Source organism: Myotis brandtii, unplaced genomic scaffold, assembly GCF_000412655.1.
Source record: "Myotis brandtii unplaced genomic scaffold, ASM41265v1 scaffold4, whole genome shotgun sequence".
Lineage (NCBI taxonomy): Eukaryota > Metazoa > Chordata > Mammalia > Chiroptera > Vespertilionidae > Myotis > Myotis brandtii.
Window position 1 is genome coordinate 2,349,074 of NW_005365371.1, and position 14,857 is coordinate 2,363,930.

Here is a 14,857-nt window from a genome sequence, read left to right on the forward strand (position 1 = left end):
AGCAGGGTCTTTGGCCCAAGTCTAACAGTGGTGCTGGCTGTGGGGAAACTGAACTCTCATATATCGCTGTTAGAAGTACAAAATAATGGCAATCCCATGGGAGGTGTTTTGGCAATATCTATTAAAATGAAAAACACCCCAGTTGCCTAATGGATAAGGCATTGGCCTCCTAAAATGAAAAACACATTTACCCTTGGACCCAGCAAACCCACTCACACAAATGTATCCTATAGAAACATTGACACATATACAAAACTATACACACACATGCACGCACACACAGAGATTATTCTTTGTAGCTCTGTTTACTGGAAGCAACACGAGCATCAATTCATAGGGAGCTGGTTAAATAAACTATAGTATATCCACATGATAAAACAAAAGAATGAGAACATTCTCTCTACATCCATATGCAAAGACAGACTTCTAAGCTATATTAAATGAAGAAAAGCAAGGCATATAACAACTTGTGTCAAACTCTATCCTTGCATAAAAATAGGGGAGAGAAAGATTCATAAAAAAACTAATAAAACAGCTATAGATAAGGCATGGGTGCGGTTGGGGCAGAAAAGAAAAAAAGATTCATGATAGGAAAAAAATTCTCAGTGTATACCTTTATATCACTTTTAGTTTTGAACCCTGTGAGTATCTATTGCCTAATAAAATAAGTAAAATTGAAATAAAATCAGAAGCATATACCACCTGGAAGGTATAGAGATGATAGTCATTACTTCTACCCAGCCTACCCTGACTGATGCATAAGAAGTGGAGGAAGGTAAAGGGAAGAACTAAGGACTTGCAACCAGGTGGTCCTAACCCATCTGCTGGGCCTAGCCTAGGCTACATGCCCTACCAGGACCACAAAGGGAGGCTCCGGATGGGAAAGGGGTTGGGGAGGGCCTGTCTGGTGCTCCAACAAGACAGAAATGAACTACAGCGTGCAAACCACATTACTGAGAAGTGGGGTTCTCTCTGTTTATGTCTCTCTTGTCATCCCCTCCGTTTTAGAAATGTCTCATTTGATCATTCTGTGGCCCAACCAAGCTATACTGGATCAGTTAAGATTTGGGCCATGAGAATTAGGAGGGAGCCCAGAGGCCGGAAGTAAAGGGAAAGTGAACTCGAGGGCAGAGTTAAAGTCACAGGACCAACATCCCTCCTCACTAAGAGATTCTTTCTTCCATGCTATACTCGGAGGACCCTGAATTAAAGGATGTGGCACTCCCTGTCCCTCTGTGCAGGATCCAAGACGTTTCTGTGACAGTTAGTGATCCCAGTGCTAGCAGCCCTGGGTGATGGTGACACGGACAGATGCTTTGTCTGGCTGGCCCCAGCCTAAGGCAGCCAGAGGATGGGGGTGCGAGAGATGACCTCTGCATTCCGGTTTCTCCCCGCCTTGGAGAACTTGACCCGTGGCTCTAATCAAGAAGCGTTAAGCAATGTATTTACCAAGAATCACGTGCATGGCAAAATGGACATTTGTCAAGAAAAAGTTTACTCACCTCTTGCCCCAGACAGGCCAATGCGGGAATCACTTTCTCCCGGGCAATGCACTGAAGGATCCGGGGGGCTCCGTAGAGGCCCCCCATACAGGAGGCCAGAGATGAGATGTATAAGCCCAAAAGGAACAGGAAGCCCACCAGGGACACCTATATGAGGAAGCAGTTCCATTACCCAAGGCCAGACTCTGCTTCTGTCCCTTTCTGCTCCCCTGGTACCCACCCACCTGCACCCCATCTTCTCATAAGTCCTCTAGTTCAACCTCTTGGACTTATTTCCATTGTCAGCCCACCCCACTTCATTCGCACTGCTACCATTTCCATTTGGGCCACCATCACATCTTGTCTGGACCACACAGAGGTTCCCCAATTGAGTGTGCACCGACTCTTCTGCAGGGTTTGTGGGTTTGTGAAAACAGATTTCTGGGTACCACCTCAGAGTTTCTGACTCAATAGGTCTGGGGTAGGACCCAAGAATTTGTAGCTTTTGTTGTCTGTTTGTTTGTGATCATTTTTTAAAAATCTTTACTGTTGAAAGTATTACATATGTCCCCCCTTTTTCTCCCATTGACCCCTTATTGCCCCCCTCCACCCCCACCCCAGGCCTTCACCACCCTGTGTCCATGAGTTATGCATATATGCATACAAGTTCTTTGGTAGATTTCTTCCCACCCACCCCCGTCTTCCCTCTGAGATTCCACAGTCCATTCCACGCTTCTATGTCTCTGGATCTATTTTGTTCAACAGTTTATTTTGTTCATTAGATTCCACATGAGTGACTTCATGTGATATTTGTCTTTCTCTGACTGGCTTATTTCGCTTAGCATAACACTCTCCAGGTAGGACCCAAGAATTTGGATTTCCAACAAGTTCCAGGTAAGGTTGATGCTGAGGATCTGGGGACTCCACTTTGAGAACCACTGGCCAACAGCAATGCCAATTGGCCTCCTGCCTCTAAGCAGCGCCCACTCTGAATCATCCCCAAGCCTTTGCCAGAGTCACCCCTCTACTCAAACCTGATATTCATGCCCCTGCTGCAAAAATATCAATGGCTCCCCCCGCCCTGAGGATTTTCCTGGTCTGTGACCTCCCTAACCCTGTAGCCCGAACACTCAGTCTTTGTCAGCATGATGGGCCTGCCTGCTGGAACCTCCATCCACACCTTTACTCACTGTCTGTTAAACTGCCAACTGTGCTTCAAGACTCGGCACAAACCTCCCCTCCTCTGTGCGGCCATCCCCACCCCCACAACAGTGGTTGCTCCCCGGACCCTGCAGCACCTCAGCATGAGACTGAGGACACCTAGCACACTGTCTCCTCTACTGGCTTCATTTCTACAGGCTTCCTGTCATGTTTACCCTAGTAACTTGGTGTCAACACAGAACTATAAATGCTGAATGAGTGAACAAATGAATGAATGAGATCCATGACTCATATGGCCCGAGAGGCACAGCAGATAGAATGAGAGAGAGCATAGTTGTTCTGCCTGGTGTCAACCTGTAAAAGATGCGGCTGCTGGCCATGCATCTGTGTCCCAGGCTGTCTGTCCTGAGCCCGCCTCACCTCCTGAGCTGGACACACGGGGAAGGCTCTCTGTTTTCTGGATTACTTGAGGCTCCCTTCTCCATTCTACTTCACTTCTAGTACAGTCACCAGAACTGTGCATTCCAAGTGTTCATTTGCCCAACGATTGAGATGGGTTAGATTTAATTTTCAGTTTTGCCACTTATCCTTTCTCCATGAAGACGCACCTGACCCCATTGTTTTACTTTCTTGCTTACAATGCACCACATCAATGGCATCAAACTACGCAGAACACCAGCCCCTCATATTCCTCTTCCCAGAAACCTGAATCGGCCATGATTCTTGATGGGAAATATCTTTTAAGAACATACTTGTAGGACACTGGAGGTTCACAAATCATCTGGAGGCTGAAAGATCAGGCTTGGAAAAGGGCAAGACCCATGCTTGGGGACACCCAGGCTCTTGAACAAGAACATTTGACCAGGATGCTACCAGCACCCGGCTGCCCTGTGGATGAATTCTCACCGTTCCTTTATATTTGCTTCATTTGTTACATTTGAAGCATCTGATGGGCCTAACCTAGGTTACATGCCCTACCAGCACCACAAAAAGACAGACAAGGGAGAGTCTGGTCGTTGGGATTCTGTAATATTAAATGGGGCTCACTCCCTTTCAGACCACACATGGTCAGGGAGGCCAGAGGTTTGATGGACATGACAAAGGCCTACTGCAGAGCCTATCTTGTCCCTAATTCAGTGGGGATTACTTTTCCCTAAATGCATCACCTCATCGTATCCCCAGTGAATCTCCCCTGTTTCTTCAATGTCATGAGTTTCTTTCTGTCCCATCCACCACCCTTCACTTACCATTTTATTACTAGAAGGAATTAATGTCAGCTAATGTTCCCATCACATTTTCTGTGTGCACGCTGATGGCATTTTGTCATTTTCTACCCTGGTATAGTTTATTGTAGCCCCACGGCATAGTTAAATATGCTCACGGCTGACCTTGCTAGTGCACCGTAAGCTCCTCAGAGGTAGATCTGTGTCTCAGGCAGCTGGCCCCCTCCTCACCGCCCCTGACAGTCTAGCAAACAGGGCCCAGCAAGTACCAACTGAATTCATAAAGCGTCACAACTTCACCGCGGTTCGTGCCCTGGATCTCTTACAAAATCGTTAGATAAACTGGTCCTGTTATCAATCCCTGATCCACTCTGAGATGCAATCATTCGTCTATAACCTTTGTTTCTGTCTTTGCTCCCAAACGCATCCTATGCTGACTGATTTTACAAATATATAGATTATGTGATAAAATTTTATCAAAAGCTTTTTGAGAATCTAACTGGGTAGTTCTCCACTCTGGCCGTACATGAGAATCACCCCAGAGATTGTGCTTTGATTAGCATGGGGTGGGCCACAGACATCACTGGCTTTTCAAAAGCAGCCCAGGTGACGCTAACGTGCAGCCAGGTGAGAACCGCTGGGCAGGACGCTGTGCCCTCTCAGCCTCCCCTCACAGAACTCTCCAGACCAGTGCGGAAACTTCATTGCTTCTTACCCAAAAGGTTATACATATTTATGCTTAAAATATTTTTTCTTACAAAGCCTGTCCATTTACTCAGCGTGGAAATGAGACTGCCCTTCTAGTGTGGTGTCCTCCTGGGGCTGGGACTGACCTCAGGAACTTGATGAGGCTCCGGCACCAGAGGCCATGACACAGTGACCTCCAGCTGCGGCCAGCCTTCCCACAGACACCCCCTGGGACCCCTGCAGTGCCCTCAGGCTGCGGCCAGGCAGGGACTGTCTAGGTATAGTGACTTGTTTATGTCCAGTCTCTCCATTGTGCTTACAATGGTCCAGTCACTCACCAGTCTTTTACCTAAAACTACTATCCAGCCAGTTTTCTGAAAAATAAATAAAATGTTGGTCCTGATGTCTGGGTAAAGCATAAAAACTCCATTTCATCTCTTTCCCACCTGAATCCAGTCCCTTCCTTTCTGTCTGTCACCCATCCATCCCTGTGGGGACATTGGCCGAGGACACATTAATAGTATATACCTGGCGCAGTGCTGGGCACAGGGCAAGACTTATAGGTCCAACAGTAACCCACACAGCTTTGCTCCCAGCTCTGGCAGGGTCGCATCACTGTCTTTATTCACACGGGACTGTAAACCTGCTAACTGTGCAGTGGAGGTGGGGGTGAGACTTTATTTGAGCAGGTGCCTTTCTGTCAGACACCTGTCTGAGCCAGCACAAAAACCTCTCTATCTTTCCAAAATACTACCTGGCGTGTGACCTACCCTCACTTCTTTTACAGTAACTCCTGGAGAAAATCACTAACTCCATCTCTCTGCTCTCGGTATTTGGCCTCAGCCCCCACTTGAGCCGTAGTCACAGGAGACCCCACCAGTCCACGGACTGCCCCCTTCTCTTGCAGGACTGGATCTGAAGTCATTTGCAAGGTGCTCATTCTGCCTCATCTCATTCCTGTGGCCCCTTGACATTACAGAGGAGTATATGCTGAAACCCTTACACTCCCAATCTTTTTAAAACAATATTTTTATTGATTTCAGAGAGGAAAGGAGAGGAGAGAGAGATAGAAACATCAGTGATGAGAGAGAATCATGGATCAGCTGCTTCCTGCACACCCCACACCAGGGATCGCAACCAGGGCATATGCCCCAACCAGGAATTAAACCTTGACTTCCTGGTTCATAGGTCGAAGCTCAACCACTGAGCCACACCGGCCGGGCCCCTATCTATTAATACGATGATGTGTCCATAGATCCCTAGTTTTCTCTCACATCCTATTTCCATAGACCAGAGTTCTCTAGTACTGTCCTCACCCAATGAATTGACCAACATCTCAACCTTGAGTCACGTTTTCTCCCACTTGATAGCCATTTCCCTAGGAAACAAAGTCAGCTTCCTTCCTGAGAGGCAGCGCCGTGTCCGCAATGGAGAGGGAGGACAGCGGGCTGGCTGGGTGGCGGAGGCTGAGCAGCTGGGAGGTACAACTGTGAACATGCGAAACCATGCCTGTCTCTGCCAAGAATGATTCGAGTTTACTCTGTGGGGTACCCATTTTTAATAAATACATTGTTGGGGTACTTTTGTTACTTAGTCTGCTCTTATTTTGCTAGTTAGCAAACCCCAGGGCCCCTAAAGGACTTGGTCTTTTTTGATGTGTAAAAAACAGGGTCTTTTCCTGGACTGTATACAACTTTATTCTGAAACAATCATTTAATCTATTTAACTCTACCCCTACTAACACCTGCTCTTGATACAATTCCTTTTTGTATAAGTGAATAATATTGGGATTGACTTTTTAGCTTTTCCTATTTAGTTAAATACTAGAGGCCTGGGGCATGAAAATTCATGCATTCAGGGGGGTCCCTCAGCCTGGCCTGTGCCCTCTCATAGTCCGGGACTCCTCGGGGGATGTCCACCTGTTGGCTTAGGCCAGCTTCCCGGGGGATTGGGCCTAAGCTGGCAGTCAGACATCGCTCTGGCAGCCCAGGAGCCCTCAGGGGATGTCTGACTGACAGCATAGGGCCGTTCCCCATGGGAAGCGGGCCTAAGCCACAGTCCAACATCCTTAGCGCTGCCAAGGAGGCGGGAGAGGCTCCCGCCACCCACGCTGCACTCACAGCCATCAGCCCGGCTTGTGGCTGAGAGGAGCTCCCCCTGTGAGAGCACACTGACCACCAGGGGTAGCTCCTGCATTGAGCATCTGCCCCCTGGTGGTCAGTGCATGTCATAGCAACCAGTTGTTCCAGTCATTCCACCAATGGGGTCAATTTGCATATTACCCTTTTATTATATAGCATTGGTGACTCATACCAAAAAAATGTGCCCCCTCCCAATGTGTTCTATCTATTAGGGTCTCCCGTGAGGGGCGTGGAGGGGAGGCAAACGTCCACTGGCACCTGCCTGCACCAGGTATTGTGCTTTGCATAGATTACCATAGAGCTACGCTGCCACCGCAAGGGTCTCAGGATTGTTAGGAAGCATAACATTACTGAGACCGACACCTGAAAGCCAGGAAAAAGTTCCTGGGGGCAGGGACACAAGGCAAAAAAGACAATTCTTAGAGAAACCCTGGGCCAGGAAACCAAATAATTAGAAATACATCAGAGAAGCTGCAGGAAGCCCAGAGAGAAACAACGAGTTGAGTGGCTGCAGGTCAGTGGAGAGGAATCCAGCGCAGCCAGCAGCCACGGAAGGTACCGTCCTGGCAGAACGCGCCCAAGAGAAGAAGTGCATGGAGGAGCTTCGGGAGAACCAGCGCGAGGGGCGCCTGCTGGAGGCCCGGCCTGGTCTGCACCCGGAGGTGAGACCCTCTGGGTACACAGACCAGACCCAAGAGGCCTTGCTTCCCCAGGACTCAGGGAAGCTCAGGGATGGACGGGCTCACAACCGAGGCCACGGCTAAGATGTGAAGCCGAGATAAACAGTTCATTAAAACCACATCCAGGTGGTAGTTTGTATTGAGTGGCCACATAAGACCAGGCACTGTACCTTCCAACCACTACGCGTTCTCTGAGGACGGTCAGTAAAATTGTTTGTGGCCCACTTATCACCTGATTATAGTACCTGCTATTGCAGCCTCGTCAGTCCCAAGGAGTCAGTCCCGGGAGAGAATAGGGAAGAAGAAAAGCCAAGGTTCAAGGTTTACGGGGAAACTCCTGCGTGGCCCTCACGGTGGCGGGCACACCAGGGCGCTGCTCTCTTGGAGTGGCCCTGGATGGTTACTTGTTGCACCAGCCCATCTGCTACTGAGAACCAAGAACAGTACCTTTTCTTTTGTTCTGGGCTTTACAGCTATTCCAGGAAGTGGTCTCTCATCCTCTCCAAAAACGACTCTCCACCTCTCATCCTGGCATGTGCATAGTGGCATTCCCACATGCTATTGCCAGGCATGGTTTAGCACGTGCCTCCCGCCGGCCAAGTACTTGCCTACCTGTCTCGCCGTTTGGGACAGGTGGCATTCCCACACGCTTCCTCCCCGTGAATATTTTTACTATCAGCGGTGGAATTTCCACCCACAGAGGCCCTCCCATGCTGTTCACGGAGATGTTTTTACTCTCTTGCTGTCTGGCCTCCCTTGGATACAGGCTGCCTGCCCTCCCACACACCCATTCTTGGCTTTTCCACAAAGCAGGGGAGGGAGGGAGGGAAGAGAGGAGCCCCAGCCCCGAGGATAATTTGCCTCATTCCATCCAGACCAGAGTCTCTGATGGTTGAAAGGACCCCTGGGAGGGAGTGCACTAGAAAGAAATGGGCCTTAGAAGCAGGCAGAGCTGGCTGGCCACTGGCAAGCCGCAGCCAGCAGCAGGCAGCTCCCCCTGGTCAGAGGGTCTGCCGCTCCCCAAGGCCCTTAATTCCTCTAATGCAGCCAAGCTTTTCATCCACAATTAGAGAAAAGGCCCCTGGGAGATGAAACTCAAGATGAAAGCAGGCACGTAGGCATAAATGAGGGCCGTAGATTCCCTCCCTGAGCGCAAACCCCCTTGTGGGGGCCCTGGAAGGCGGGTGCCAGTGCTCTCATTAGGGCCACTGCTGCCCCCTCAAAACCTGCCTCCAAGGTAAGGTCACGACCCCTGCACGCAAACATCCCCTTCACATCAGCGGCTACATGCCTTAAAAAGAAGCCTTTGCTGGTGTGTAAACCAAGCCGAAATGTAGCTCTAAAAGTTGTTAGAGTTTCCTGACCTGGCGTTGGCCCAGCAGTGCCCCCTCACCGCCCATGATCAGCCAGGCCTCACCAAGAGGAAAGGGTCATTTCTCCTAAAATGTGAGCAGTGACACCCAGGAGCTAACTGAGGAAGAAGGGCTCCCAGCCTACTACCTTCCTCGACAAATAACGGGAATCGCAGGGTCCACATTCCTCCAGGAACCTAAGGGGAGGTAGGAGTTTTGGGGGTTTCCAGAAAAGTGTCGGGAAATCTCATTCTCCTGGGTTCCAGAGATGCCAAACCAGTGTCCTTGAGCATCACATGACCTCCAGCCTGAGAAGGGGCGGCTGTGGAACGTGAGGAATTCGCTAATCTTCTCTGGGTAGGAAGTTCAGCTCCAGAAACAGAGATGGTACAGCCAAATCTACCCGGCCCACCCGTGTGTGTGGAGAGCCCAAGGGGTCAGGGTTCTCAGAGGACAGCAGGCCTCCTGCCCTGCCTCCCACAGGCTCTCGCCCTGGCTCTCGGCTCCCTCCATCTCCCCTAGCCTTGCCGCCCTCCTTCTGTCTGTCAGCCTCCTCCTTCTTACCTGCTTCCCTTGAGCAGCACTTTCTGTTCAGGGTGGTAGGGAGGCTATGGGCAAAAATGAAGGGCTGGTGGAGCTCGGGATTTGAGGTAAACAGAACCTGCTTTTGTCCTGATTTTTGCCCCCACTATTTAGTCACCTGGGTGCACGTGACTTTACAGGTGTTGTTGTCTGTTCCTAGGGATCCATAAGAAGAGCCTGGACCTTTTCCATGGTTTTGTCCCCATCTTCTGTCCTGGGCCCAAGACTATGTGGATTCCCAGGCAGAACTGCAAGGGGCAGCCTGCCATTTGTAGATGGGAACAAACAGACGACCTGGCACATGGAGCCCCCGTCAGTGCAGGACTCACCCACCTTTTCCGCTATCAGGAAGTCATAGCGGAGGGCCTCGCGGGTGCAGATGGCGCCAAGCAGGAAGACAAAGACGATGTACAGAAACCACCTGCAAAATACCCAGGCATGGAACAGAGCTGCCACCCCACCCCCAGCCTGGCCAACCCCCTCACAACCCACCCCACTCGGCCTCGGGCCTTCAGGTTCCCATGGGGACCTGACTCAAAGGAAAGAGAAAGGCTGATCATAAGCTTCCCTAGTTCCCCTTGGGGGCACCTTCCGTACTCTTTCTCCTGAGTACATTTCTTAGCAAAAAGGAAGTGTCATTGCTTTGTCTCTTTTTTACAGTAAAGAAAAACACACAGCCCTGACCAGTTTGGCTCAGTGGCTAGAGCATCGGCCTGTGGACTGAAGAGTCCCAGGTTCGATTCCGGTCAAGGGCATGTACCTTGGTTGCGGGCACATCCCCAGTAGGGGCTGTGCAGGAGGCAGCTGATCGACGTTTCCTTCTTATGGATGTTTCTAACTCTCTATCCCTCTCCCTTCCTCTCTGTAAAAAATCAATAAAATATATTTTTAAAAAAGAAAGAAAGAAAAACACACAAAGGGTGTTGGAGGGGGAGGAGGAGGAGGCCCAGTTGGCCTCTAGGTTGCCAGGACTCAGGCTAGAATTGGCAAGCAGCCCCCTCCCCCTCATTCCGCAAGAAGGACAAGTTGATGGTCGGTCAGGCCTCTAAGTCCTGCTGCTCCTTGGCTCCCAGATGATAGACAGCCAAGCCAAGTGTAAAAAGGCCTGCAGTGACCTGGCTCCGCCCCCAGATGCCCTGTGACTTTGAGCAAGTCCCGTGATCCCGGTGGCCTCATACCCATCTGGGCAGTGAGAGGATGGGCCAAAGCTTCCTCCTGGGATCTCCCAGCTATGACGAAAATGAGACAGGGTTCTTTCTTTCCTTTCCTTCCCAACTCCCAGCGCACTCTCTCGCACTCTCTTGTTGTCTTCATTTTCTTCCCAATACAACTGCTTGCCCTATTTAGCATAAAATAGACTGGCATTGTGTGCCTGGCTAAAAGGAACAGTGTCCGGACAGTAAACTAAGAGCAAACTCAGCATGTGTGGAAAACATATGTTAATATTTATAAATATCACTGTTAAAATAATGCAGGCACTTTCAACTTTTCAGGTCACTGCGCTGTCTGTGATCTCATTGCCTTTCACACCCACCCCATGAAGGCTTTTTCTCATGGTACAACAAGAAAATTAAAAGATTCTAGAAGGTCAGCAACAGGCCCCAGGCCACCCAACCTGCTCGTGTGGGTGGCACACTGTGACCTAAACCCAGGGCAGCCTTAGGGTGGTGCAGGGAGGCTAGCTGGGGGAAGAAGGACCAGTCTTTAAGTTCCTTCTATGTGTCTTTATATACAGTATCTTTTCCACAATACATAGGGCCCACACCTTTTCATTGTTCCCATTTTACAGAAAAGAAAAAGGAGGCCCAGAGAACTAAATAAATGCCCCAAAGTCACACTGCAGTCAATCTGCGGCATAGCTGAAATGCAAACCCTAATCTGATTGCAAAATCCTTCATCCTTATGCTCCTTCCAATGATTCTGGAAACTCAATGGTTAAAAAAAAAATCCCCAAGTTCAAAATGGGGGTGGAGGAGGGATGAGGCTGGGAGGCTGAGGAGAAAGGGAAGAAAGGAATGGATCTGTGTTAGTGACCCAGGCAGGGCACATGATAGGGCAATCGTCTGAACCCACCAGACTTGAATTTTCCAGCCCACTGAGTGTTAAAAATAGGATTGGAATATGAAATAGATTGGTCAAAGTTGGGGCGCTCTCAGAAAAAGGGGACAATCCCCTCTTTCACCAGAAGTCTTCTCTTCCTCTCCCCAGCTGAATGCCACTGAGGGGAACTTACGAGATGCCAACAGCTGCGAGGGAGCCCAGGGGGATGCTGGCAGCGGGCTCCCTGAGATCACCCCCCATGTTGAAGCCGGCCATGACTCCTGAAAGACATCCAGATGAGAAAGGGGTGAGCAGGGTACTGCACCAAGAACCTTCTCCTCCTCGGTCCCTCCTGGAAGCTATCCCTTGGCCAGCCCTCCCATCTGCAAACCTCACTTCTCAATCTCCCCTGGCAACTGGGGAGGCATCCATGGCATGAAAGGGACCTTTGTGGGCTGAACAATGCTGAGGAAGGCCCTACCAGCTACAAAAAGCATCTTATAGCCCAGCACAAAGTAATGAGGGTCAGGGAGGCATCTGGCAGGCTGCACAATGGTCCCAAGGCCCTATACTGAGCTCTGCCTTCCATGGGTCAACCCCCTGAGAAGGGTTGACCTCAGCAAACCTCCTCCTGCAGCTCCTTCAGCAGAGTTCCTTGCATATGCTGCCCACCGTCTAACTGGGGTTCTGGTGTCCTGGGGGCAAGTCTCACCTAATAGAGCCAGAGACCACATTCAAACCTCCTAAGCTGAGCGTTAAGATGGCAGCCAGCAGGACAGCAGTGAGGAAGAGAGTGTGAGTGAGTGAGGGAGTGAAAGGGGAGCGTGTGGACATGTGTGGTGTGTGTGTGTGTGAGTGAGGGACAGTTAGATCCTGCAGGAGTCTCAGGGGCTGGCAGACCGGGCTCTACTAGATGGGGAGCCCCTGCTATCACTGCAAGCACTCCCAGGGGGGCTGGCTCTGGCACAGAGACCATGCCATCTTGAAGGGGAGAGCTGCTGTGACTAGGAGCCCAGCCTCTCCACCACCCAGACTGGCCTCAGACACCATACCTGACCCTATAGCCACTCTGGCCAAAGACCTGCTACCTCATCTGCAGACCCACAGACTCCGGGACTCCAGCCTCCCCAGTTGCAGGCTCCTGTGAGTCCCAGAGTGTGCTCCCCTCCCACCAAGCCTGCCACTTCAGCCACAGGCCCCGCGTGACTTGGCGCCTGGACCCTTCAGTGAGAGCAAAAATGGGGAGACAAAGAAACAACCCCCCAAAGGAAAGAAAAGGGGGAATCACCAGAAAAGGAACTAAATGAAATGGAGGCATGCAATATGTTAGAAAAAGAAATCAGAGTAAGGGTAATGCAGTTCCTAAACCGGCTGGATGAGAAAATCAACAACTTATGTAAAAATCAAGAGGAAATCAAGAATGATATAGCTACAATAAAAAACACAATGGAAGGTTTCAACAGTAGACTAGAAGAAGAGGAGGATCAAATTAGTGAGTTAGAAAACAGGGCAGAAAAACACACCCAGTCTGAACAGCAATTGGAGAAAAAATTAGAAAGCAGGAGGAGAGCCTAAGGAAACTTTGGGACAACATGAAATGAAATAACATCCATATAATAGGGGTGCCTGAAGGATAAGAAGAGGAGCAAGGATTAGAAAACCTATTTGAAGAAATAATGACAAACCCCCTGAGCTGAAAAGGGCTCTCAACGAACTCCCAAGAACAATCTGGATGCTACCAACACTGAGTCACATCATCACCACTATTCCCAAGAACACTTCTGAAAGGTGATAACCGGGGAGACAGTGCTGGATGGTGAAGAGGGGACATCACTCTCTGTCTGAACGCGCACACACACACACACACACACACACACACACACACACAGGGGAAAGCTACAAGCCACGTGTCCGAACATCAAATGCGGTCCAGCCCACAAGAGCTCTGCCTGCCCCAGTCAGGAAAGCCTCCCAGAGAGTGCATGCATCTCCGGTGTGGCCTTGAAGGGAGAGCCACATTGGCTTAGGGGGAGGAGGAATGGTCTAACCCCATCATTATGGGTTTATGAACACTTTCAACCTGAAAGGGCCTACGCTATTCTCTACATGCATTTTTATCTTGTTTAATCCTCACAACAACCACATCAGAAGAGTAGAATTATTTCCCCTGTTTTATAGAACAGGAAACTAGTACTCAAAGAGGTTAATTAAAATAGCCTAAGGTCACACATTTACTAAGTGGCAAAAGCCATGATTCGACCCTGGTCTGTCTGACTCCAGAAATTATGCTCTCCACACCTCTGCAGGAATACTTACAGAAGCTCAAGAGAAGCGGAGCAAAGGGAAAGCCTGGGGCCTGGGAGCTAATGAGGGGCTATTTCAAAGAGGACCCTGAATTTTGGACCAACACTGGGACCTGCCACATATACTTTGACCCAGCAATTCCACTGCTAGGATTTTATCCTAAGTACATAGTCAAGGAGATGAGTAAAATCTGAGCCAAAAATGTCTATACTTTACAATAGCGAAAATTAGAAATAACCTAATGTCTAAAAATAGCGGATTGGCTAAATAAATGATGATACATCTTTCAATAAATACCAGGTCTCCAATATTGTCAGGAGTATGTTGTGACATGGAAAGATATTTAAAAGCTATTGTTTCATTTTAGAGGCACATTAGAAAACAGAGCATATGGTCTGATCCCATTGTAAGAAAAAACAAACATAAATAGATGCATAGAAAAAGTAGAAGTAGAACGTGTTTTGAAATGTTGACAATGTTATTTCTGGGTGATGAATAAACATTTTTTATTTTATTACTTATCTATATTTTCTCAGTTTTCTACAGTAATCATTTTGAAATGAGGGAAAATAATTCTTAAAGGGCTTTTTGTTTAACTACCGTGGTATGTTAGGCACATTTTCTTTCCTCTGGTTCCCCTCCCAAGAGCCCATTAAAAGGGTAGTAAAGAGGGGAAATGAATACAAGCCCCTAAGCAAAGAGGATTGGGAGGGGGGTGTCTTAAGTAGATGAAAGGTTTCCGCCAATGTCTGGAACACAGAAAATGCAGATAATGATAAAGAGTGGAAGGAAAGGAACAGAGAGCTTTGGAACACTTCTCTAGAGGGTTTGAATAAACTGCCCAAGGAAAACCAAGGCTGCTGGTGCGGATGTCTGCACCCGGAATGGAGCCTCCTCAGAACCAGCCATTTTCACAGATGTGCTGCCGCCAGCTTTCCCAGGAAGAGGGAGCCTCACCGGGAAAACAGACCTACAGACACTGCAGCAGGGAATCCACACCAGCGACCAAAGATGGCCAGCTGTGTGATGGAAACCAGGAACAAACACACAAACACATGCGCGATAAAAATAGAACAACCTGGGCTGGAAGAACATAAAGACCAGGACACAGAGGAGAATTTTGAAGGAAATACTAATCAGCAGCTTCAGACACACCCAAGAAGATTATTCTATCTATAAAGAAAGTTGCCATGAAAAACAAAATAT

General features: G+C 49.1%; 1 protein-coding gene across 1 annotated transcript in view; it reads right to left on the reverse strand.

Moving 5' to 3' along the window:
* The window catches only part of SLC12A8 (solute carrier family 12, member 8), a 139,089-nt gene that overhangs the window by 24,355 nt on the left and 99,877 nt on the right, over positions 1-14,857 (reverse strand). The window contains exons 6-8 of the mRNA XM_005873126.2: positions 11,541-11,628; positions 9,641-9,728; positions 1,503-1,649 (exon numbers count right to left, since the gene is read on the reverse strand). Coding sequence (XP_005873188.1) covers positions 1,503-1,649; positions 9,641-9,728; positions 11,541-11,628 — 323 coding nt within the window. The remainder of the gene's footprint in view (positions 1-1,502; positions 1,650-9,640; positions 9,729-11,540; positions 11,629-14,857) is intronic.